General features: G+C 44.1%; 1 protein-coding gene across 1 annotated transcript in view; it reads right to left on the bottom strand.

The window, feature by feature from the left end:
- Nucleotides 1-26675, bottom strand: part of LOC124803453 (serine/threonine-protein phosphatase 6 regulatory ankyrin repeat subunit A) — a 446739-nt gene that overhangs the window by 279707 nt on the left and 140357 nt on the right. The window contains exons 8-10 of the mRNA XM_047264641.1: nucleotides 19737-20107; nucleotides 14155-14401; nucleotides 12034-12240 (exon numbers count right to left, since the gene is read on the bottom strand). Coding sequence (XP_047120597.1) covers nucleotides 12034-12240; nucleotides 14155-14401; nucleotides 19737-20107 — 825 coding nt within the window. The remainder of the gene's footprint in view (nucleotides 1-12033; nucleotides 12241-14154; nucleotides 14402-19736; nucleotides 20108-26675) is intronic.

Raw genomic sequence — 26675 nt, 5'->3', positions numbered from 1 at the left:
GCAGACGTACACATTTTTCACAACGCTGACGCCATGATTCCATGGCAGCGGCGAAGGCTTCTTTAGGAATCTGTATTGACCACTGGAAAATCGCTGAGGCAATAGCAGCACGGCTGGTGAATGTGCGGCCACGGAGAGTGTCTTTCGTTGTTGGAAAAAGCCAAAAGTCACTAGGAGCCAGGTTAGGTGAGTAGGGAGCATGAGGAATCACTTTAAAGTTGTTATCACGAAGAAACTGTTGCGTAATGTTAGCTCGATGTGCGGGTGCGTTGTCTTGGTGAAACAGCACATGCGCAGCGCTTCCTGGACGTTTTCGTTGCAGTGCAGGAAGGAATTTGTTCTTCAAAACATTTTCGTAGGATGCACCTGTTACCGTAGCGCCCTTTGGAACGCAATGGGTAAGGATTACGCCCTCGCTGTCCCACAACATGGACACCATCATTTTTTCAGCATTGGGGGTTACCCAAAATTTTTTTGGTGGCAGTGAATCTGTGTGCTTCCATTGAGCTGACTGGCGCTTTGTTTCTGGATTGAAAAATGGTATCCACGTCTCATCCATTGTCACAACCGACGAAAAGAAAGTCCCATTCATGCTGTCGTTGCACATCAACATTGCCTGGCAACATGCCACACGGGCAGCCATGTGGTCGTCCGTCAGCATTCGTGGCACCCACCTGGATGACACTTTTCGCATTTTCAGGTCGTCATGCAGGACTGTGTGCACAGACCCCACAGAAATGCCAACTCTAGAGGCGATCTGTTCAACAGTCATTCGGCGATCCCCCAAAACAATTCTATCCACTTTCTCGATCACGTCGTCAGACCGGCTTATGCGAGCCCGAGGTTGTTTCGGTTTGTTGTCACACGATGTTCTGCCTTCATTAAACTGTCGCACCCACGAACGCACTTTCGACACATCCATAACTCCATCACAACATGTCTCCTTCAACTGTCGATGAATTTCAATTGGTTTCACACCACGAAAATTCAGAAAACGAATGATTGCACGCTGTTCAAGTAAGGAAAACGTCGCCATTTTAAGTATTTAAAACAGTTCTCATTCTCGCTGCTGGCGGTAAAATTCCATCTGCCGTACGGTGCTGCCATCTCTGGGACGTATTGACAATGAACGCGGCCTCATTTTAAAACAATGCGCATGTTTCTATCTCTTTCCAGTCCGGAGAAAAAAAATCGGAGGCCTTAGAACTTGAATGCACCTCGTAATACTTACCCTGCATTCTGCGAGTAGTAATAGAGAGTTAAGTACTTGCATGTAGGAGGCACAAGCGGCACCTCAAGTTAAGTTATATTTATTTTCATTTTGGAAGTAAAGAGGTATATTAATCTTGAAATGTTTTGTACAGATCATTTTGGATTCCTGCCACCGGCTGTCGCAATTTCTCTCCTTCCTTGTTTGTGTCGCTGCTGACGCCCACAGTAGCTGACACAACACTATACGAAACTATTCCAGGAATAAACGCATATGTGACATTATGATGATTATAATTAAATCTCGTTAGTGTATTGCATAAGGGGCGATCAAAAACTTTCCACTCGAAGGCCGCACACTCCAGAATCGGTATGCCAATCAGGCAAAATCTCTGTGGGCATTGAAGCCATTGTCTCACCCATGCACAATGTTGAAGATACCCATTTCGCAAAACACCGTGTCATGCTGTGTGAATAAGTCTGTAGCTGCCTGCTGCACGCCATCGTCCGAATGAACTGTCAACCCTCCAACGTCTTTTTAAGGGACGGAAGGCGCGACAATCACATGGAGAGACAGCACGACTATACGGCTGCTGTTCGAGTCTCTCGCACTAGTTGTCCATAGTGGATGAGGGTGGCTTCCCAGATCGACCGGCGTCTCGTGTCGAATCGCGGCCAGCATGGAACTTGGCGCACCATCCCACAACGGTGGTATCTGACATGCTTCCTCATACACGTTCTTCATTCTGCGATGGGTGTCTACAAGTAAATCAGTGTTACAATACAACTTCTGAGCCCTTCTTACATACGGTCTAGTAGCAGAAAGCTAAAACTCATCTCGCCGTCTGCTTAAATTCCTTAGATTGTTGTGGCATTTAGTGACCATGAACTGTAAGCCCATCGGTTCCTATAAAGTAGAGCTCGTATTTGTGCTTTACATTCTGACCTCTTATTGTCATCTAAAGGTTTAGTTTTGTACCTACATCTGTCAGTGTACAATACTCAGTATTTACGTTTATTAGTGTCATTTAGACTCGGTACGCCGGCCGGAGTGGCCGTGCGGTCCTAGGCGCTATAATCTGGAACCGAGCGACCGCTACGGTCGCAGGTTCGAGTCCTGCCTCGGGCATGGATGTGTGTGATGTCCTTGGGTTAGTTAGGTTTAATTAGTTCTAAGTTCTAGGCGACTCATGACCTCAGAACTTAAGTCGCATAGTGCTCAGAGCCATTTAGACTCGGTACATTTAAGGTAGCACTTTTTATAGTTTTATTAGGTAATTTTCGCGTGTACGTAAACGCTTGTTTACATTATGAATACGAGGGATAATCAGTAGCTGCAGCTTACCGAAGCTTACTCTTTAATTCGTTAATAATATTCGCCAGATAGCCCCTAGCAGTCTACTGTAGGTCACTGTCTTATTCTTTAGTATTCTCTAGATAGCCCGTAGCAGGAAAATAAGCACCAGATCTAGCTTATACCATACGTATTTACTGTTTCTCATTGTTGAGTGTCATTTCTGCCAACTGGAGTGTAGCTGTTAACCTTGTGTGGCAGTAGGTTTCCTTAACTTTCTTATAGTAAATCAGTTATTAGCTAGATGGACAGGGAATGTGTCTGTTGTGTGTGGATGCAGGAGTTGGCCACAGTCCAAACGCAGCTGGAAGCTTTGTTGGCCACAGTCAACAAGCTCCAGAGTCCAACCTGAGGTGCGGTGAGGATGGGGTGCCTGGGGCAGCCTCTGCTGTACTAGATGTGCAGGGGGGGGGGGGGGGGATGTCACTGAGCCGACCTCAGGGGCGCGTGAGCTGGCCGGCCCACTCTCACCTCAGTGTGGGTGGTGGAGTGTGTCGAGGTGTCGAGGTCTCGAGCCTCAAGGCGAAAGCTGCAAGGGGGACGCAGGCTCCTGCCAAATCCCATGCACTTTGCTAATAGATTCATTGTGCTATCTGATGCTGAGTGGGGGGGGGGGAGGCTAAGCCGGATCAGAACGCATCTTCTGCGAGGATAGTGGCCGCCCCTTCAGCAAGGTCCGGACAGACACGTGGGGGTAGGGGCTTGTTAGTTATTGGGAGCTCCAATGTTAGGCGGGTCATGGAGCCCCTCGGGAACACAGCGGCTAGGGCAGGGAAGATGTCCAACGTTCTCTCAGTGTGCTTGCCGGGGGTGTGGGGGGGGGGGCGCTTGTCTGGGATGTCGAAGAGTCTCTTCCAGCGGCTATCGAGTGTGCGGGGTGCAGTCAGCTGCAGATTGTTGCACATGTCGACAAGAACGATGCCAGTCGTCGGGGTTCCGAGGTAATCCTGAGGTCCTTTCGACGGCTGGTTAAGTTGGCGAAGGCGGCCTCCATCTCTCAAGGAGTGGAAGCCAAGCTGACGATCTGCAGCATCGTACCCAAGGTGGACCAGGGTCCTCAGGTTTGGAGTTGAGTGGTGAATCTAAACCAGAAGCTACGTCGACTATGTGATGAAAATGGTTGTAGATTCCTCGACCTACGCTATGAGGTGGAAGGTTGTAGGACGCCCCTCGATAACTCAGGGGTGCACTACACACAGGAAGCAGCTACCTGGGTAGCAAAGTACTTGTGGCGTGCACATGGTTTTTTTTTTTTTTTTTTTTTTTTAGATTAGGTTCATCCCCACGGGAAACAAACCGATGGCCTGAAAAAGTACCAGTTCATGACACTGATGTGGGTGTGTCAACTGTAAAAATTGTTAGTTCGCCTAAACAGGTCATTCCAAAGGATTCAAATATGCTAAATCTCATGTTATTAATTTGTCGAAGTGTCTGTAGCAAGATCGCCGAGGTACTCTCAGAAATAAACAGTTGCAATGCCAATATCGTACTAGGTACCGAAAGCTGGTTGAAACCAGACATAAATAGCAGTGAAATTTTGAACTCGGAATGGGTGTTTAGGAAGTATAGGGCTGATGGTATGGAAGGTGGTGTGTTCATTGCAGTTAAAAGCTGTTTAACCGCAGTTGAGATCGATACTGGATCGGACTGTGAAATAGTCTGGATATGCTTTTATGGACCACCAGCATCCGCAACAAATGTCGCAAAACGTTTCAGGGAAAGTCTTGAGTACATAGGAAATAAATATCCAAATTATCCATTAGTTATAGGTGGAGACTTTAATCTGGCATCCATTGACTGGGAAAATTACACGTTTATCACAGGAGGCAGAAGCAAAGACTCGTGTGAAGTTATTCTAAGGGCATTCTCAACATACAACCTTGAGCAGTTGCTTAGAAAACCAACTCGAGATGGGAACATATTAGGTATCTTGGCGACAAACAGACCTGATTTTTTTGATGAAGTTAATTTAGAAGAAGGCATTAGCGACCATAATGTCGCTGTGGCTTCTGTGTCAATGGAAGCTGCAAAAAAAAAAAAAAACGGCGTTGAGTTTTGTTGATTGGGAAAGCAAATAAAAAGGTCATTAATGAATATCGTCACAGTCAGCTCCAAGCATTCACCACGCGACACAAAGATATTGATCATCTTCGGACGGAATTTAAAGGTATTGTCCACCACATGTAAGAGAAGTATGTGTCTAGCAAAAATTATACGGGAGGGAAAGGATCCACCTTGGTACAACAAACATATTAGGAAGTTGCTGAGAAAGCAGAGAATTTTGCACAGTCATTTTATACGTAGCCACTGCCCCGCTGACAAACAGAAATTATGCGAAATGAAAGCAGCTGTCAAAAGGTCAATGAGAGAATCTTTTAATGAATTTTAAAGCAATATTTTATTTGCAGATTCTAAAAATAATCCCAAAAAATTTTGGTCGTATGTAAAATGTATGAACGCTACAAATAACTCAAATCTTCTGTTGCTGACAGTACGGGTAATGTAACGGATGATGATAAACAGAAGGCCGAAATTCTAAACCTGGCTTTCAAAAACTCGTTTACGGTAGAGGACTGTAGCATCATACCCCTTTCAATTGTCGAACAAACGCGAGAATGGCTGACATGGTGTTTAGTGCATCTTGGATTGTAAAACAGTTAAGATCCTTAGACGCCAGGAAGGCATCTGGCCCAGACGGTATTTGTTGACTATGCTAAAAATATAGCACCATTCTTATCCGTCATCTATTAGAGATCATTGGAACAGCGGAAAGTTCCACGGGACTGGAAGAAGGTCCAGGTCATTGCAATCTATAAAAATGGTAGAAAATCGGGTGCCCATAATTACTAGCCAATTTCACTGACTTGGATTCGTTGTAGAATCATGGAGCATATTTTGTGTTCAGACATAATGACCTTTCTAGACTCTGTGCAGCTCATCAGCAGACACTAGCACGGTTATAGGAAACAGCGGTCATGCGAGACACAGCTGGCCCTGCCTGTGCATGATATACAACAGGCTCTAGATACCGGCTCCCAGGTTGATGCCATATTTCTCGACTTTTGAAAGGTGTTCGACTAAGTTCCGCACTGTCGCTAGCTCCAAAAAGTGGGCGCTTAGGGTCTATCCTATGACATATGCGTTTGGATAGAGAGTTTTCTAACAGACAGGGAGCAGTATGTCGTCGTGAACGGGGTGTCTTCAACAGAAACAAGCGTTACTTCAGGTGTTCCCCAGGGCAGCGTAATAGGTCCGCTGCTTTTTACGATTTACATAAATGATCTGGTTGATGGTATTGACAGCGGCATTAGACTGTTTCCCGATGATGCTGTAGTCTACAGGAAAGTAGTATCACACAGAAGTTGTGAACAAATCAGTGAGGATTTGCAAAAAATGAATGAGTGGTGTAGTGACTGGCAGTTATCTCTTAATATTAGTAAGTTTAATCTACTGCGTATAACAACGTGGAAATCCCCATTAACATCCGTCAAGTATCTGGTTGTGACTATTCGAAATGATCTCAAATGGAAGTATCAGAGTACGCAAGTAACGGGCAAGGCGAACTCTAGATTGCGGTTTATTGGTAGAATCCTGGAGCGATGCAGTCATTCAACAAAGGAAATTGCTTACAATACGTTAGTTCGTCCAGTCTTGTAGTATTGTTCGTCTGTATGGGACCCTTACCAGTTGGGTCTGATTCAGTAGATTAAGAAGGTCCAAAGAAGAGCGCCAAGATTCGTGACTGGTACATTTAGTCATCACGAGAGCGTTACAAATCTCATAGAACGTTTGAAGTTCAGATAGACGACGCGCTAAACGGAAGGGAGCTGCTCACTAAATTCCGAAATCCGATCTTCGCCGAGGATGCAGAGCGTATATTATTACAACCAACATTCAAACAGCGCAATGATCACCATTCAAAGATAAGGGAAATTAGAGCTCGTACTGAGGCGTTCAGACAGTCGTTTCTGCCTCACGAGATAAGCGAGTGGAACAGAGGGGGAGGTGGGGGGGATATGACTTTGGCGCAAATTGTGCCCTCCGCCACACACCGCTTGGTGACTAGCGGAGTATACATGTAGATGTACATGTGGCGTTTATTCTTCGCCACCTAAAAAAGGATAACGGCATGTTTGTCCTGTTTGGACGCATTTGGTAATATCAGTGCCATAGTTCAAGTTTCTGAATTTACCACACACACGTCGCGTAACGTAGCAAATTATTACGAGTTGTCACCTTGCATTGAAAACGTAGCTTGGCGTGGAGGCAGGAGGAGAGGAGGAGTTGGTTCTCACGCTCGCACAGATGACGCTGGCTACTGGGCCGGGCGAGCTGTTTACTTGTCTCTATGAGTCCGAAGAACTTCTACTGAATATTAATCGATCTTTCTTATATATTGTATACCAAATTATATGGGTAACACAACCACAATGCCAAAATTTCAAATCAATAACTTCACTACTTTCAGAGATATAAATTTTTACGTAGATCACATAATAACCGTGCCGGCATTGTGAAACAGAGTTAGGTACTGGAATGCATTCATCTATAATATTAATTGCAACTACAACCACGTGGATAGGTTCATATAATCTAATTTTATGGAATTTTATTTTGTTTCATTCCAAACATTTCTGACGTAATTACATTAGAAATGTTTACGTAGTACGTTGGAAAATTATTATTTTATCGTGTTTTGATTGTGTGAGCATTTTGAAGAGACAGAGAGTGAATGGAGGACATACATATAGTTAGAATGCGATATTTCATTAAAACTATGTAAATATAAGCGTGAGAAAGTAGTCGTGTAATAGGGTAATTTGTCACGTATGTCCGAAAGAACTTGATTTTGTAAAGGGCACCCAGAAGGGACCTTGAGTATTAAATTTATTAGTTGTTTATTTTGTTGAAAGGTATCGTATTTTGATTGCATTAAATTTTATATGGTTTCGGAATTACGAGATTTCTAGTCCAAATCCGATTGGCTGACATTAGAAAAAACTCTACTATAGAGATGTTTGAGATCTGATTGGCTGCTTTACATACTAGCTAATAGAAATCCAGCATTTCCCGCGTGTTTGAGTAGGGCTGTGTGCCTCAGATCTATGAGTCGAGAAGCCGTGTTCTGGTAAACACATGTGTTAAATCGCGCTGATCAAATTTGTACCAAAATGAAGAAATCTGCGCGGTTGATCGGATCTCGTGTAGTTGATGAAAAGCGACTACAGTGTTGGGTATTCTGAGAAAGTTTCGGCTTTGTGAGTGATTTATTTTAGGAGATTTCGCATGTGAACCTTTCAAGTCGTACATAAACTCCGGGCGACGTGTTCCGTGCAAATTACGAGACATTATGGTGATCACTTCTATATAACAAGACTACTGAACGACAGACTGTTAACTCGTAAGTAGTCGTGGATCAGTGACTGTTTAGGACGTTTGAAATATCGGGTCGGACTGAATATCTTCTGCCTGCTTTTGGGTGTGAACTTGTAACGGAGACGTCAATAACATTGCATAATATAGTCGGGGTACTGAATAAGGACTTGATAGGCATTTTCTGTGTTTTAAAGACAATAAACCAGCTTACAGGAAATTTTAGATATTTGTCAAACGCGTCATTCAAGAATCCCGAACGCCCGATAGTTTAACTAACTTTCAGATGCTGCCCTAGGACTGGGGTTACGTGGCCTTTGCGTGTTAGGTATTCAGCTGACTTTTCATCAACGCTGCTTTTCTCCTCTAAACCAGTATCTACAATCGCAGAGTGAAGGGGCAGACAACCCGAAGACTATCCAGGAAGGTGGGCAGATTGTCCAAAGGATACTGAGGGAGCAACCCGCCCAACTGCAGTCGGAAAGACGCGAATGCCACTCTAATCCGTTTCCTACAGGTTTGTGCCAATACAGCGTGAACGTTAACAAAACCGACAAACTGCAGGGACGGATTCCTGACTGGAAACTGAAGAAAAAATGGTCCTATGAACATGTGTCCGAAAATGAATCGTTGCCACGGTAGATGGCGCTAACGAACGAAAGTTCGTCTGACCACTTGCCGTGGGTTTCTTGTGCGTTGCAGGCTGTGTGACGCAGGGTACCGTAAGCAGCAGAATGGTCTGGTGTTCACGTCGGGAACCATCCGAGACGGCGTCTGTGTACGGCCAAGCAGACGGAAACGGTCGAGACGCTACACGGCTATACCTAAACAAGTACTGGTTCAAATGATTCAAATGGCTCTGAGCACTATGGGACTCAACTGCTGAGGTCATTAGTCCCCTAGAACTTAGAACTAGTTAAACCTAACTAACCTAAGGACATCACAAACATCCATGCCCGAGGCAGGATTCGAACCTGCGACCGTAGCGGTCTTGCGGTTCCAGACTGCAGCGCCTTTAACCGCACGGCCACTTCGGCCGGCAAACAAGTACTCTCAAGGACAACAACCACGTCACCCCCATTTCAAGCCCTTTTTGGGCGTTTGTGTGGTCATGGGTGCTTCCAGACAGACGAACGTACACCTGATTTAGAGAATAAGGTTGTATAGGATATTGAGACGTACCCTGGTACAAATTCCAGGCAAGTGGCTCACCAACATCGTGTAGTCTACGTGCACGCCATTCTTCTTAGTCCCAGTCCTTAAAGCTAGCGCGAATTTTGTTGTTCTTCTCCAAGATACAGTTAAACAATAGTGGCGACACTCCATCTCCTTGATGAGCTCGTGTTGTGAATAGGAAGGCTCAGAAATAACCGTAAGTTTTAATTTTGGGCTTAGTGTTACAGGTTGTTACTTTTATTACGTCAAATAACTTTTCATCGACTTCCGTTTCAGCCATTAGTTACATAGCAAATAATTATTACTCTTCATTCGATTTGGGCCTCCTATGGCTTTCGTGTGTAACTTCACGTTTTCCAATAATTTTCCATTCGATCACAGTGATGTTGTTTCCGAACGTCAGATCACTTTTGTTCCAGTTTCCTTTTTTGGTTTTCTCTAGAGATGAGACTTTCTTTCGGAACGCATCTATATTCAGAATTTCATACTCTACAACCTTTATCACATTCAGATTGCTTCTAATATCGTGGAGAATGTGGCACCAGGGAAAATCGTTTGCAGATGATTAGTTCAAAAATTCTTTTGCATACCCTGTTTTCATTAACCAGAACTAGATGGCCATTTTCTCAACATTACGTTTAGTTGTCCAATTTTCTGTTGTAGGTCTTCATTATTCCCGTTTCCATCGTCGTGTTTCATTGCACCCAGTATTTTTCTTAGAATTTTCATCTCTTTCTTTTTTCAGATTTCTTTTCCTCCTGTGTTAGTCAAACCCAGGCTTTCGGCTGCATATAAACAGGTTGGATTTCTGTATTACCGTAACATAGTTTTTGCGTGAGAGAAGAGAGGGCTCTATTGTAAGCATACTCAGCGAATTGAAAGGACATTGCCATATTCAGTGAATTGAAAGGACATTGCCATTTTCCTAGCTCTGAGTTCATTAGCCTCGCTGTCAGGGCGGATCTACTGTGTTACTTTACCTGTATATTTAATTTATTGACTATTTTAATTTATCAGTAACTTGTGTTCATGAAGTATGGTTCAGATGGCTCTGAGCACTATGGGACTCAACATGTGAGGTCATCAGTCTCCTACAACTTAAAAAACTACTTAAATCTAACTAACCTAAGGACATCACACACATCCATGCCCGAGGCAGGATTCGAACCTGCGACCGTAGCGGTCACGCGGTTCCAAACTGAAGCGCCTAGAACCGCAGGGCCACACCGGCCGACCATGAAGTTTGGTGTTATCTTTTATATTTGTCATGTATTCTGTTTTTCGTAACATATTTGAATAGCTGTTTTTTCAGCATTTATTTTTAAAGTGCAGATTTTCTTGTTGCCGTTGCTATGCCTCCGGACGTTATTCCAAGATCGTCAAAATAGGTAAACCCTAAATTCTAAGATTTTTTATTTTTACGTCCCGTTTCCATCTGGCCAGTTACGGGTTGTCTGTCGTAACACAGAGAAGGGAATCGTGCTGATGACTGAATCTCTTGATATTCGGTTGTGATCGTTGGGATTGCCGTAAACTGGTAACACTGGCATCATCTATTTGTTTCCCTATGAAAACCCTGAATTAATGCACATTGCCAATTCTCTGGAATTTCTTGATACCGTTATTCTTATTATCATTATGTGCTGCTTATACACCAAGCATATTGTAATGTTGACTTACTAAACTTGTCTGGTTAGACGTAAGATGAAAGACCCTAATGTTTTCAGGTGAAAAGGAATTAAATAAGTGAATAAATAGAGCGTCCGTTGCCGTATTCCAGGTAGCTATGAGGCCCAGGTAATTGGTGGTGATTATGCGAGTGGACGGGGATCTGACTTTGCACCCCAACCGCCGGTGGGGGGGTTGCCTCTTTGGATCAATTGAATCTACCGATACCGCTAGTAGATTTAGTCCCGTAACACGTCCGGTAGGTGGTTACCTCTTTAGACCAATTGAACCTACCGAAACAGCACGTAAACTTCGCTCCATAACACGTATGACTTTTATGTACTCAGACACTAAGGGAACAGACAAGGATAATATTTCTTGTTGGTCTGCATTAGAGTTTTTAATGTCGGTTGTGATGGACTAGCCTGTGGCGTAGTCCAAGGAACAGGTTAGCTTGGAATCCGTCTGTTTGTGAGTTGGTGAAGCTGCCGAATGTGGATAAGAAACCTGACAGTTGGTGACATACCGCCGGTGGATGTTTGCCTCTTTAGATCAATTGAATCTACCGATACCGCTAGTAGATTTTAGTTCCGTAACACGTTCGGTAGGTGGCTGCCTCTTTGAACCTACCGAACAGCACGTAAATTTCGTCTCATAGCACGTATGACGTTATATGTACACAGACACTAAGGGAACAAACAAGGATAACATTTCTTGTTGGTCTATATTAGAGTGTTTAATATCGGTTGAGATGGACTAGCCTGTGGCGTAGCCCAATGAATAAGTTAGGTTGGAATCAGTCAGTTTGTTTGTGAGTTGGTGAAGCCGCCGAATGTGCATAAGAAACCTGACAGTTGGTGACATACCGCTGGTGGATGTTTGCCTCTTTAGATCACTTGAATCTACCGATACCGCTAGTAGATTTAGTCCCGTAACACGTTCGGTAGGTGGTTACCTCTTTGGACCAATTGAACCTACCGAAACAGCACGTAAACTTCGCTCCATAACACGTATGACTTTTATGTACTCAGACACTAAGGGAACAGACAAGGATAATATTTCTTATTGGTCTGTATTAGAGTTTTTAATGTCGGTTGTGATGGACTAGCCTGTAGCTTAGTCCAAGGAATAGGTTAGCTTGGAATCCGTCTGTTTGTGAGTTGGTGAAGCTGCCGAATGTGGATAAGAAACCTGACAGTTGGTGACGTACTGATGTGCAGTGTAGCTCGAGGCCTAGGTCAGTCGGCGCTCACCTTGTTCTCGTCGGTGCAGGAGGCGCCGGCGCGCACCAGCGCCCGCACGACGTCGGCGTGCCCTCCCTCGGCCGCCAGCTGCAGCGGCGTCGCCTCGGTGATGCGGTTGCGCGCCGAGATGACGCCCGACCGGTCGAACTTCATCAGCTCCTCGATGACGCGGATGGAGCCCTGCATCGCCGCGATGTGCGCGCACGTGTTGCCGTCCTGTCAACACCAGCCGTCACACGGCCGTTACCCACACTGCCGACACTAGTAAAGTAATTCACAGTTTATTCAGTTGTACCAGAAGAAAATTGCAGTCCTTTTTCTAACATTCACACATATACTAAAATTCTAAGGCTGTCGTGGCATTAGGGACATTGTGGAACGTGTTGCTCTTCGCAGTCCCTTCACACCTCTCGCCCCTCAAAGGCGGAGCAGGTATCTGCTCCAACACCGGAACAAAAATAAAAATACCTTTTTTGTGATGACCGCTTTTAGAAACCAACATAGACTCACACCAAAAATTTATAAACTATGGTCTGAAAAGCTTGTCTTTAACAACTGACAAGGTTGTCATAGGGCCGTTGCCATTCACAATATACACTACTGGCCATTAAAATTGCTACACCACGAAGATGACGTGCTACAGACGCGAAATTTAACTGACAGGAAGAAGATGCTGTGATATGCAAATGATTAGCTTTTCAGAGCATTCACACAAGGCTGGCGCCGGTGGCGACACCTACAACGTGCTGACATGAGGAAAGTTTCCAACCGATTTCTCATACACAAACAGCAGTTGACCGGCGTTGCCTGGTGAAACGGCGTTGTGATGCCTCGGGTAACGAAGAAAAATGCGTACCGTCACGTTTACGACTTTGATAAAGGTCGGATTGTAGCCTATCGCGATTGCGGTTTATCGTATCGCGACATTGCTGCTCGCGTTGGTCGAGATCCAATGACTGTTAGCAGAATATGGAATCGGTGGATTCGGGAGGGTAATACGGAACGCCTTGCTGGACCCCAGCGGCCTCGTATCACTAGCAGTCGAGATGACAGGCATCTTATCCGCATGGCTGTAACGGATCGTGCAGCCACGTCTCCATCCATGAGTCAACAGATGGGGACGTCTGTAAGACAACAACCATCTGCACGAACAGTTGGACGACGTATGCAGAAGCAGGGACTATCAGCTCGGAGACCATGACTGCGGTTACTCTTGACGCTGCATCACAGACAGGAGCGCCTGCGATGGTGTACTCAACGACGAACCTGAGTGCACGAATGGCAAAACGTCATTTTTTTTATGAATCCAGGTTCTGTTTACAGCATCACGATGGTCGCAAGCGTGTTTGGCGACATCGCAGTGAACGCACATTGGAAGCGTGTATTCGTCATCGCCATACTGGCGTATTACCCAGCGTGATGGTATGGGGTGCCAATCGCTACACGTCTCGGTCACCTCTTGTTCGCATTGACGGCACTTTGAACACTGGACGTTACATTTCAGATGTGTTACGACCCGTGGCTCTACCCTTCATTCGATCCCTGTGAAACCCTACATTTCAGTAGGATAATGCACGACCCCATGTTGCAGGGCCTTTCTGGATACAGAAAATGTTCGACCTCTGCCCTGGCCAGCACATTCTCCACATCTCTCACCAATTTTAAAACGTCTGGTCAATGGTGGCCGAGCAACTGGCTTGTCACAATACGCCAGTCAGTACTTTTGATGAACTGTGGTATCGTGTTGAAGCTGCATGGGCAGCTATACCTGTACACGCCATCCAAGCTCTGTTTGATCAATGCCCAGGCGTATCAAGGCCGTTATTACGGCCAGAGGTCGTTGTTCTGGGTACTGATTTCTCAGGATCTGTGTACCCAAATTGCGTGGAAATGTAATCACATGTCAGTTCTAGTATAATATATTTGTCCATTGAAAACCCGTTTATCATCTGCATTTCTTCTTGGTGTAGCAATTTTAATGGCCAGTAGTGTATGTTCTCGCTTGTTGTTTATGCTTAGCATTTGGACTCTAGTGCACAGAATCGAGCGGAAACGTCAAGACGCTGACTAACGTCCAGGTGTACAGCTGGACAGCTGGAGAGATTGGGGAGGCGCTGTGGCTGAGCTCACCTTGGTGCAGGCCATGACGAGGCTGGGGTGGCGCTGCAGGAAGAGCTGCGCCACCTCGGAGAAGTTGTTCTGGGCGGCGGCGTGGATGGGCTTCTGGCCCATGTCGTCGGTGGCGTCGATGTCGGCCCCCAGCTCGAGCAGCAGCCGGCACACCTCCAGCTGGCCCGTGCCCGCCGCCAGGTGCAGTGGCGTCTGCTTCTTCAGCGTCAGCACGTCGATCGTCGCGTTGTGGTCCTGCACCAGGAACCTGCCGCGCGCACGCCATATTAGCACCTCGTCAGCGCTCTTGCACCGGCCCTCACTCACCTGGGCCCTAGCAGCCTCAGTAGACTGTCCGTTATGCTCAGCAGCAGAGGGGAAAAATACGAACTCAGGCATGTAGCTCAGAACCCTGTGGGCCTCTGGTCAACATGTAATGGTGCATAGCAGGTACATGAAAAAAATGTACAAAGCGAGATGTTCAACAAACTCCATTGGCAGACGTCACAAGGCAGTTTGAGAGAGAACTTTTTAGCATGAGTCGGGCAACATATTACTCCCCCCCCCCCCCCCCCCCAGGTACATCACGCCTAATGACCGTGACGAGAAAATTCGAGAAATTAGAGCCAATACAGAGGCTTACCGACAATCATTCTTCCCACACGCTATTCAAAGATGTAGATGGTGTTCGTATGTGTCTCTCTAAGTATGAGGGTTCGTGTACAAATTTTTCACCTGGCATGCAGGCTAGATGACATAGTGATCTCGCCAGCCAATACTGTCTTCTCTCGACGGAATGCCAGTTAATGAGAGGGGGTTGCCCCGAAAGTAATGCACCACATTTTCTCGGCGGAAAACAATGCTACGAATGCGAAACGTTACGTATGTATTATTTGAAGTGTCGTGAGTGAGGGCGCCTAGTTTCCGTCACTTCAGACAGATAGCGTTGATGCAGGACAGTACCAAAATGGCTTCTATAGGCGATGTACATTACAAGCAACTTGCCGTCATTGAATTTCTCACTGCAGCGAAAAAAACTGTGGGGAATATTCACAAACGCTTGTGCGAAGTCAATGGAGCATCTGCTCTCGACAGAAGTTCAGTTACTAGCTGGACAGCCGGCCGGTGTGGCCGTGCGGTTAAAGGCGCTTCAGTCTGGAACCGCGTGACCGCTACGGTCGAAGGTTCGAATCCTGCCTCGGGCATGGATGTGTGTGATGTCCTTAGGTTAGTTAGGTTTAAGTAGTTCTAAGTTCTAGGGGACTTATGACCACAGATGTTGAGTCCCATAGTGCTCAGAGCCATTTGAACCATTTGAACTAGCTGGACACGGAGCGTGACGTCATCAGAAGGCGGTTCGGCGGAGCTCCACGATTTGCAGCGGCCGAGGGGCCACCCGCGGCTGTCACACCTGACATGCAACGAGGTGATGTCATTCGCCAGGACAGACGCATTACGATTTTGCAGTTGGTGCTGCATCTATCAATCAGCAAAGGAAGTGTGGACGCAATTATCCGCACTCACGGATATTCAAAAGTGTGTGCAAGATACGTCCCGCGGTGTATAGCGGTGAATAACAAATCGCACAGAAAAAACATTTGTCTTGATTTGTTGCAACGTTTTAAAGCCGAGGGGTAGGCCTTCATGTCTTGGATTGTGAAAGGTGATGAAACCTGAGCTCGAAACAAAACAACAGTCGATTGAATCGCGCTATTGCCACTCCCCACAGAAAAAAAAAGTTTCGAAGCATCTGCTTCCGTCGGTACGGTCATGAACACCGTGTCCTGGGACTGCGAAGGTGTGATTTTCACTCGTGTGATGCCAAGAGGCGGTGGAATTAGTTCAGGAGCTTGTGTCAACCGATTAACGCGCTTCCGGTGAATTCGGCGCTACAGCAACACAGGAGGTATTTTGCTGCAACACGATAACACTCGGCCCCACACAAGTCAGAGGACTGCTGAAAAAATCGCAAAACAGGATTGCACAGTGTTACCCCATTCCACCCTACAGCCCTGACCTAGCCCCCTCGGACTTCCACTTGTTTGGGCCATTAAGGAGGGTAGGACGTCAAAAATGGAAAAAACAGTAGATTTTTCAAAACATGACCATTTTGTAGCGCAGGCCTTCCTGAATAGTTTGATGTATAAAACATATATGAGAGATTATAAGACACGTTATTTGGTCTGTAGTGTACCAAGATGCAGCGCCACACCACTTCGCATAGCATTCTTCTGTCATAATTAAGCGAATTTCGCTCTGTAGAATGCGAATGTTTATATTTGCACCAGAGATTGTAATACGTGAAACAAAGGACTATACTGAGGAACCCTGCAAATGAAAACTTATTGAAGAAACGTTTTCATGGCGGTGCCCAAAACCCAAATGAAAGTTTTAACCAAAGAGTATGGGAAAGATTGCCAAAAACCATTTTTGTGGGAAGAAATGTACTTGCTATTGGTGTTCACGGCGCAGTTTCATATTTTAATAATGGTGAGGAAAGCAGGAAATATGTTTTAGAGAAAATGGGAATCAAGACCGGAGTGAACTGCATCAAAGCTTCGTATGCCATAGAGAGAGAGCGTGTAGTGTCAGCAGGTAAAGCATTTTTGAAGGTGATAAAATCAAGAAGAGTGCACCACAGCAATGTGAAAAGGGAGAAAATTGATTTACAAAATGAAAAAGAAGCTGCTTATGGTGCTGGACAGTTCTAAAAGAATCCCAAATACAAGCAGAAACTTCAACGGCCATTTTCCGCAAAACACAAATTTCTGTACTTAGGTACATGTAACATCCAAAATAAATATCCTATTAGTTTCAAAATTGGTGTGCTTACTAAACACAAACTCCTTAAAGCAAAACTCTATAATTTTTCAAATCTGTTAGAAACTGTGGTAAAAATTGAGATAACTATAAAATTTGAGTTTTTTCTAAATATGAAGTTTAAAATGTAGCAGCTGATTCATTTTTCATAAATTAAATAAATTCTAGAGTTTCATGCACCTGTAATGGTTTGTATGCTGTGCAAAAGTCATCGAAGAATCTCTCTTACTTATGAAGAAAAGTGTACGTATAGCAACAGATGCGGCCTATGGTAAACGAAAAATGATGAAATTTCACATGTAAAGAAGTTTATTTTGTTTTGTTTCTGACGTTCCACTGCTATGAGTGTGAATCATGAATCCTTCCTAGTCATGCTGATAAAGTTTTATGAATTTGTTAGATGTGAGGTCCGCCAGTTATGCAAAACACCGTTTTTACCAGTACCCAAACATGTTTCGGCACCACTGTGCCATCATCAGTGGGTTTTCGGTTTTATTTATTCTGCAATGCGAACATTTCTGTTCATGATTATAAAATTATGTGCATTTTTAGTTCAGACAACAGATCGTTTCTTTTTGTAAATACCTTTACATTTGGTGCGCACGAATTTTCTGGATCACTTGTGTGTTAATTACTACAGGTAGCTTGTCACCGTTTGGTTGCAGATGACAAGCTACCTGCAGTAATTAACACACAAGTTATCGAGAAAATACGTGCACACCAAATATAAAGGTATTTACACAAAAGAAACGATCTGTTGTTTGAACTAAAAATGCACATAATTTTGTAATCACTTAACAAAAATATTCGCATTGCAGAATAAATAAAAACGAAAACCCACTGATGATGGCACAGTGGTGCCGAAACATGTTTGGGTACTGAGATGGTTCAAATGGGTGAAATGGCTCTGAGCACTATGGGACGCAACTGCTGAGGTCATTAGTCCCCTAGAACTTAGAACTAGTTAAACCTAACTAACCTAAGGACATCACAAACATCCATGCCGGAGGCAGGATTCGAACCTGCGACCGTAGCGGTCTTGCGGTTCCAGACTGCAGCGCCTTTAACCGCACGGCCACTTCGGCCGGCGCCCGCATCTCGTGGTCGTGCGGTAGCGTTCTCGCTTCCCACGCCCGGGTTCCCGGGTTCGATTCCCGGCGGGGTCAGGGGTTTTCTCTGCCTCGTGATGGCTGGGTGTTGTGTGCTGTCCTTAGGTTAGTTAGGTTTAAGTAGTCCTAAGTTCTAGGGGACTTATGACCACAGCAGTTGAGTCCCATAGTGCTCAGAGCCATTTGAACCATTTGAACTTCGGCCGGCTGGTACTGAGATAAACGGTGTTTTGCACAACTGGCGGACCTCAAATCAACTAATTTTAACTGCAAACAAGGCCAATACAAGGCGCTGCAAATCAAAATGATGGATATTTTATAAGTTTATTCGTAAAAGTATAGACAGTGGAGATTAAAATGTCCTGTGGTGCCTCTGCTGCTCCGCGTCGGCCCTTTTCACGTCCTACCCCCCTTAAAGGAAGCCATTCGTGGAAGACATTTTGAGGACTAAGAGCAGGTGATTCTGTTGTGTTGGCAGAAGAGCCAACACCATGTTACTAGAGGAGGCCGAGATGCTCGCGTTTTAGCTGACGCAGGCTGTCGTGAGGAGGGAAGGACTATACTGACGTGAGGTCTGGAACATGACAAGAAATTAGAATTCAGAAAGCGGACGTAATTAGTTTGATACTTAACTTTAATCCATTAATGATGAACGTCGCTCTTGAATATTATCTGTTCAGAATACATTCTTGAAGAATATGGCGCCTTGCTAGGTCGTAGCAAATAACGTAGCTGAAGGCTATGCTAAACTGTCATCTCTGCAAATGAGAGCGTTTGTAGACAGTGAACCATCGCTAGCAAATTCGGCTGTACAACTGGGGCGAGTGCTAGGAAGTCTATCTAGACCTGCCGTGTGGCGGCGCTCGGTCTGCAATGACTGATAGTGGCGACACGCGGGTCCGACGTATACTAACGTACCGCTGCCGATTTAAAGGCTACCACCTAGCAAGTGTAGTGTCTGGCGGTGACACCACAGATTCACACAGTTAAACACTGTCTCCGCGATCAGGACAAGTGTTGGCAGCGACGGGGCATACACGCCCTCGTTTCGCGGTGGAGGAAGGCCATAGGACGGGATGGAGATTATGTGGAAACATAGGGTGTGTAGATAAAACACGATTTTTGTGCACAATTCTCGTTATGTTCAAAAAATAATTCTCGAAAAAAAAGCGGTGCATTACTTTCTGGGCAACCCTAGTTGAAATGTTCAAATGTGTGTGAAATCTTATGGGACTTAACTTCAAAAATGGCTCTGAGCACTATGGGACTTAACTACTAAGGTCATCAGTCCCCTAGAACTTAGAACTACTTAAACCTAACCAACCTAAGGACATCACACACATCCATGCCCGAGGCAGGATTCGAACCTGCGACCGTAGCGGTCACGCGGTTCCAAACTGATGCGCTTAGAACCGCACGGCCACACCGACCGGCATGGGACTTAACTGCTAAGGTCATCAGTCCCTAAGCTTACAAACTACTGAACCTAAATTATGCTAAGGACAAACACACACACCCATGCCCGAGGGAGGACTCGAACCTCCGCCGGGACCAGCCGCACAGTGCATGACTGCAGCGCCAGAGACCGCTCGGCTAATCCCGCGCGGCCGGCAACCCTAGTAGTAGTAGTAGTAGTAGTAGTTGTAGAAGTGTGAACGTGACGAGAGTGCTGACCTGCAGAGGTGCGCGTATCCGTTCATGGCGGCGAGGTGTAGGGCGGTGCGGCCGACGCGCGACTTGCTGTTGATGAAGGCCTTGTGCGTGAGCAGCGCGTCGCACACCTCCAGGTAGCCGCGGTCGGCCGCCAGGTGCAGCGCCGACCGGCCCTCGTTGTCGAAGACGTCGACGCGCGCGTGGTTGGCCAGCAGCGTCGAGATGAGCCGCATGTGGCCGTGGTGGCAGGCGATGAGCAGCGGCGTCCAGCCCACCGCGTTCTGCCGGTTCAGCGCCTTCTGCACGTCCGTCTGCGTCATGCGCGACAGCATCTCCGTCAGCACGTCGTTGTTGCCCGCCAGGGCGCAGCAGTGGAACGGCGTCTCCTGGGCCTGTGGACACGCCCGCCACCGGGTCAGCGCGCTCCACTTCCCCCCCCCCCCCCAAATCCAGTTCCATGGCCCCTCTCAATATGCGTGGCGTAACATGTACATTCGTGTCTGCAGTAGAGATGGGCAAACTTGTTTTACATCTACATCTACATCAATACTCCGCAAGCCACCTGACGGTGTGTGGCGGAGGGTACCTTGAGTACCTCTATCGGTTCTCCCTTCCATTCCAGTCTCATACTGTTCGTGGAAAGAAGGATTGTCGATATGCTTCTGTGTGGCCTCTAATCTCTCTGATTTTATCCTCATGGTCTCTTCGCGAGATATACGTAGGAGGGAGCAATATACTGCTTGACCCTTCGGTGAAGGGAAGTTCTCAAAACTTCAACAAAAGCCCGTACCGAGCTACTGAGCGTCTCTCCTGTAGAGTCTTCCACTGGAGTTTATCTATCATCTCCGTAACGCTTTCGCGATTACTAAATGATCCTGTAATGAAGCGCGCTGCTCTCAGTTGGATCTTCTCTCTCTCTCTTCTATCAGCCCTATCTGGTACGGATCCCACACTGCTGAGCAGTATTCAAGCAGTGGGCGAACAAGCGTACTGTAACCTACTTCCTTTGTTTTCAGATTGCATTTCCTTAGGATTCTTCCAATGAATCTCAGTCTGGCATCTGCTTTACCGACGATCAACTTTATACGGTCATTCCATTTTAAATCACTCCTAATGCGTACTACGAGATAATTTATGGAATTAACTGCTTCCAGTTGCTGACCTGCTATATTGTAGCTAAATGACATGGGATCTTTCTTTCTATGTATTCGCAGCACATTACACTTGTCTACATTGAGATTCAATTGCCATTCCCTGCACCATGCGTCAATTCGCTGCAGATCCTCCTGCATTTCAGTACAATTTTCCAATGTTACAACCTCTCAATATATCTCAGCATCATCCGCAAAAAGCCTCAGTGAACTTCCGATGGCATCCACAAGGTCATTTATGTATATTATGAATAGCAATGGTCCTACAACACTCCCCTGCCGCACACCTGAAATCCCTCTTACTTCCTTCATCCTTCGTTCATCCTTGGGAACTAAAGTGCGTGTCATTTACGACAGCGGCCGAGTTTAGGTTCGTTCTGCGCATCTGACGTCACAAAACACAGTCAGCCAATGAACAGAGAACGACGTTGCCAGAGCTCGACTGCAGTGCAGAGCACAGACGAGTGGCTTCAGTTTTAGAAACGTTCAGTCATAAATAAAATAATTGAACAAAAGCAATGTTTTGATAGCAGACTGTCTTTTATAGAAAGTTTGGAAAAAGCATTCTTTATAACAATTGCTTCATATTCTATTAATTAATTAAACCAAACAAGCAATAAGCCTCCTAATTCAGGCGATACCAAGGAAAGGTGTTTGTATCATTATCACGAACCGCTTTTTCGCAATAAAGAACAGCGGTAATTGTTTATTTCCTATTGTACTTCGTGAATAATTATAATCATACCAACTGTGTCTGTCGGTATTCTGCGTGATCTTTTAAAGTCCTCCAGGTGTTCATTCGAATGTCGAGCTGCGTTAGCGTAATGGTTAAGATAACTGGCTGCTAAGCAAAAGGTTGTGATTTCAAACCTACTTTGGTCCTTAATATTTTCTTTACTTAAAAATAATATCGAAGTCTTACTTCATGAATTTTATTCGTTTGAATGCAATTTTTTGAAATTTTGTAGTTCTTTGTCTCTTCATTATAATCATAATTAGTTCTCGGTTTTTCTAATTTTGTCCCCCGATATTCCTTTTCACAGCAATTAAAAATAATGTAAAGGCTCACATACAATATTCATGTTATCTGTTTTGTTTCTATATCTTCTCTTCCGCAGTCGCTGTTTTACTATTCATAATGAGATATATTCATTTCGACACTATTAAAAGTATTATTTAGAGCAGAATTTCCGCTCATACGTTGCCGAGCTACTTGATTGTCTGATGTAGTTCTTTGCTTCGCTGCTTTGGCAGCATCATCATATTAAATGTTTTCGTCAACTGATCTATGTTTTGCCAAGTATTTACTGTCCGTTGAGACAAACACAAATTTTTTGCTCACTGCGCCTCACTGAAAATATATATATTTTAGTTTCCATGTTTTATTACGTCCACAATTCAGTTTTGTGTACTTCGCCAATTTTGTTTTAATCAGAACTTTTTTGAAAAAAGCGAAATGACTCTGCTATAAATAAGACTTTTATTACAGTCGCGAAAGACGGAATATTTCTCAATATTACATACGACACCTATCCTGTACTTAAATTAAATGTGATATTGTTATACAATAAATTTTATATGAAATTTAGGTATCTTGTCCACATTTCATTCTCAACATGGTGGCAACTAAAATCGATCATACGGAAAGTATACGCTAGGGACTTTTACTTCTGCAAACTCTTCAAAATTTCGTGCAATGGTTTACTACATTTAATGCTGCACAATAACTGCGCTGAAAATCGAAACAAAATTAAGTCATTTATGGGGGGAAGGTATCAGCCAAGAAGATGTGTAAAAATCAAATTTTTGGGCCAAACAATTTTTGTGAAATCGAATGATAAGTGTGTCAAAGCAGTCGGAACACCATGTGTCAGCACAGGCGAGCAGTGCAGTGATGACAAAATACAGGGAGCACGTCTCTGTAGCAGCGAAAGGGTTAATGCGGCCGTGGTGGCTTTACTTCATAAACTGCGCGCTCCCCCCTAAACGAAAGTTTGTGAACTACACTATACTATACTATGGCGCTGCTTCTCTTGGCACGTGTGTCGTTTGCAACTGGCAACGCAGCAATCTCCCGCGTCTTGGCGGGCATGCGCGAGCCGCCAAGATAAAAGAATTCAACTACAGTTCACTGGTGAGCGTTATGTTTTGGGAACCGTTGTTACTCGTTCACCTTTCATTTGTGAGTGGTACAAGGGTAATCCCAAAAGGAAGGAATCCTTTTTTTGTTTTGTTTTTGTAAGTACATTGACCTGTACATTTCTAAAATGGTTTACATCAGTTTACAGATTGAATTTTTCGACATAATCACCGTTTCTGTCGATGCATTTTTGTAGACGCTGTGGCAGTTTTTGTATGTCCATATCATACCGGCTCGCCGCCATGCTGTTGAGAAAGTTATGAACCTCTTCTTTCACCTCATCGCCGGATGAACACTTGCGTGTTCATAATATAGAAACTTTCTAAAGCCAAGGTCGCATAAATATTTCTTTATTTACAACAACCTGTTTCTACAGGCTATGCTGTTATCTTCAGGTCTTCAAAAGCTTTGGTTGTGAAACGTTTTTATTTTGACTTGGAACCTCACGCCAAGTTCTCACAAAGTAACAATAAAGTTTTCTGCATCTAATAAACTACAAAAGAAACAAATACATAATAGAAAGTGTAATTATGCTCCATATTCAGATTCTGAAATATACAAGGTAACATACCACGAATGCTTCATGTTCTATCTAGGACAAACATGCTTAAATTTCAACACCAGGTACACAGAGCACATTAAAGCCTAAGATACAACAAACACACTACATCAGCAATAGCAACACGCATACATAATACAGGACACCCATTTGGAAAAATAGAGCAAAGTGTCAAAGTACTCCACCGACTAAAATAAAGGACATAAAATGGATTTGCTAGAAGAACTGGAGATAAATTCACATTATAGAAAATATGAAGATAAAATATTAAACGAAAAACTTGAAAGTGAATCAGTGAATTTCTTCAGATTTTTCGATAGTACACTTAAATAAAAATTGTAACACATAGAAATAAGCACAATTGCAAAAATCGATATAAGTAAATTATGAGCCAAATTGTTATGATAAATAACCTCTGTACAAAAGCATATCATAATCGGTGGAAAATCTATAGTGTTATCTCTGTGGACTACTTGTAAGAACATCTTTGCAACTATTTTGCTTATGTAAGATATTTTCGATGTTTAAATTATACAAGTTGTGGGTGATGTTTAGCGTGTGTGAGAATCTGCACAAATGGGCCATTAGAAAACTATAAGTACACATTCATCTAAATTTCGTCATTAACTTCACTAAAAGAATCGATAACCAGCTAAATAATCTTGTGTTTCTTATGTATTGCAGTAAAAGTCAACGAAATGAAGCAGACCCTCACACATTGACAACATCAATAGGTACGGCATAATACACACAAAAAACGCACTTGAAAATGGGAATCATTTTTTGAAAGGCGTCGTGCGACAAGTAAATAAAGAAAATCGTGACTGGTAGCAGGAGATTTATTTATAAACAAACCTATTGTTTTCATAGTCGCAGCCTTCCAAGAAATCATTTATAACTGATCAAATCAGGTCAGAGGATAAACTGTGCCGTAAGGTTCCAACTCAAACTGAACACGTTTTATAACAAAAGGTTTTGAAGACGTCAAGAAGACAGCAGAGTCTCTTGAAACCAATTGCAAATAAAGAAATATTTATGTGATCTCTACTTTAGAAAGCGCAAATAAAGAAATATTTATGTGATCTCTACTTTAGAAAGCTTTTACGAAGTAAAACAGATCGCTCCTTCTGATTCTCAACATGATTTTTTTTTTCTTTATTGTATTCCAATTCCCCATCGGGGCGGGCTGGCAGCAGCATATGCGCTGCTCTTCAGCCGAAAGACAGAGAACAAAACAATAGAAGACATTTAAAAACAGCAAAGGAGAGAATAAGGTGAACATAGATATAAAAAAGGGGGAACATCATGGAAGGCAATAGACAAAAAACGGGGTGACTGTAAAATGGAGATAAAAAACTGTTTAAAAGTAACACACACAAAAAGCCACACACTGCGACGATTAAAAGAACACAAGACACAGTATGACTGGAGCATAAAGGTGTTGACGGATGGCGTAGCACATAACGTAACACTGACGGCGAACCTCAAGGCAGTACACAATTAAAATCACACCTCTTGACGCACACGAGAAACAGCACTAAACACAACACTGATGTGGCACACTGATGATGATCAATACAGAGGATCTGCCAGGTTCAAGGAGATGAGGGAGACCTGAAGAAGGGAGGGAGGGGAAGAGATGGGGGAGGGGGTCAACATGAGAACATTCAGCCCTAATATACGACAGTTATCCACCCGGGGAAAAGAGAGCTAAAGTTGAACGTGCAATTCGAACCACGTGTTATTCGTCGCGAGTCTTCACACCACTGAGAGGTGAAGGCTAGATTAAACGCAAACTGAAAATTTCCATGGACCTGCCGCGAACCAATCCTATGATTTATCGGTTTTCATACGCATACTTCACGATTAGACACTACGCACGAAAAATAATTTATTACAAAAACAAAGACACTGTATAATGATTTCTAGGAAATTACAAGCTGCTTTTCTTTTTTTTTCCGTCTGTATGGGCTTCGTCCTGACCACCTGTGTAGAACACTGCTGGCAGGTAAAGACGCCAGTTCACAGACTGACCGTAGCTGCTGCCGACAGCAGATGGACGGCTATACCCAATACAACTGAGCAAGCAAAGACAGGAAGGGAAGGAACCCTTGTATTCATAATCGCAGTGCTACGTGAAATACTGATTATGGTGAATGCACACTTTCATTTTATTTGTTGAAAATTTTGATATTCTCAAAATTATTAGACTTTCTTGCTATTACAGTTCTTAAGTAAATTGCGTGACACACGTACTTCTGAAGTTTTGGATGAATCGCTTTCCAAATGTTGTAGTTGTACGAAATGTAACTTCTTGCAAACTATGCTAAAGAATTGTACTCACTCTTGTAAACAAATTATTACTGTAATAAAATAGTTTATTGTTATTATTATTGTAATCTTAGGCATCTGTAGTAGCACGCTAAAAGTGGTGCTGACAAGTCACATTTGGAAATGGAGAGAGGGGGGGGGGAAGAGATTGTAGCACACCCGAACCGAACCGAAGATCTACACCTGAACGAGGCTGCAACCAAAGGCAAAGTCAGTAAAAAAAATTAAAGAAAATGTGTGTGTGTGAGAGAGAGAGAGAGAGAGAGAGAGAGAGAAGGATGGGATGCAGTTCTCACACATTTAAACCTGAACTTACCGCAAGTAACTTTATTTAATCGGGAAAATTCTAATAATTAATGAAGTAAGGTTATGAAAAGGAGATGGAGGTTCTCTGTTGGGCAGTTTGTACTGCGTTTCTTGTAAGACAATTAGAGATTGTTCTGAGCACACGAGAACGACCACTTGACAAGACGACCTGGAAGGAGAAGAACGTGTTTCTGGATAAGGAGAAAAACAAGAAAATAGGCTCTGATTTGTAGGGATTCCGAAATGGATAGGCAGGAGACTACACTTGACCACTCTACCGCGTTTCTGGAAATGATTGTCCACAATTTTACAAAACCAAAGATATGTCGCTGACAAGCGTGGAGGGAAATACTGTGAATATAGCACAATTTAAGTTTATTTGGTTGGGACGCCGTTCACAGTAAAATACGTCGTTTTCCTGGCGCAGCGGCAGTTTCGGCATCGTCCTGCAGCTAAACGCGATCGTTAACAGA

The sequence above is a fragment of the Schistocerca piceifrons genome, chromosome 6 (assembly GCF_021461385.2).
Source record: "Schistocerca piceifrons isolate TAMUIC-IGC-003096 chromosome 6, iqSchPice1.1, whole genome shotgun sequence".
Taxonomy (NCBI): Eukaryota; Metazoa; Arthropoda; class Insecta; order Orthoptera; family Acrididae; genus Schistocerca; species Schistocerca piceifrons.
This window is presented reverse-complemented; position numbering and strand designations above follow the sequence as displayed.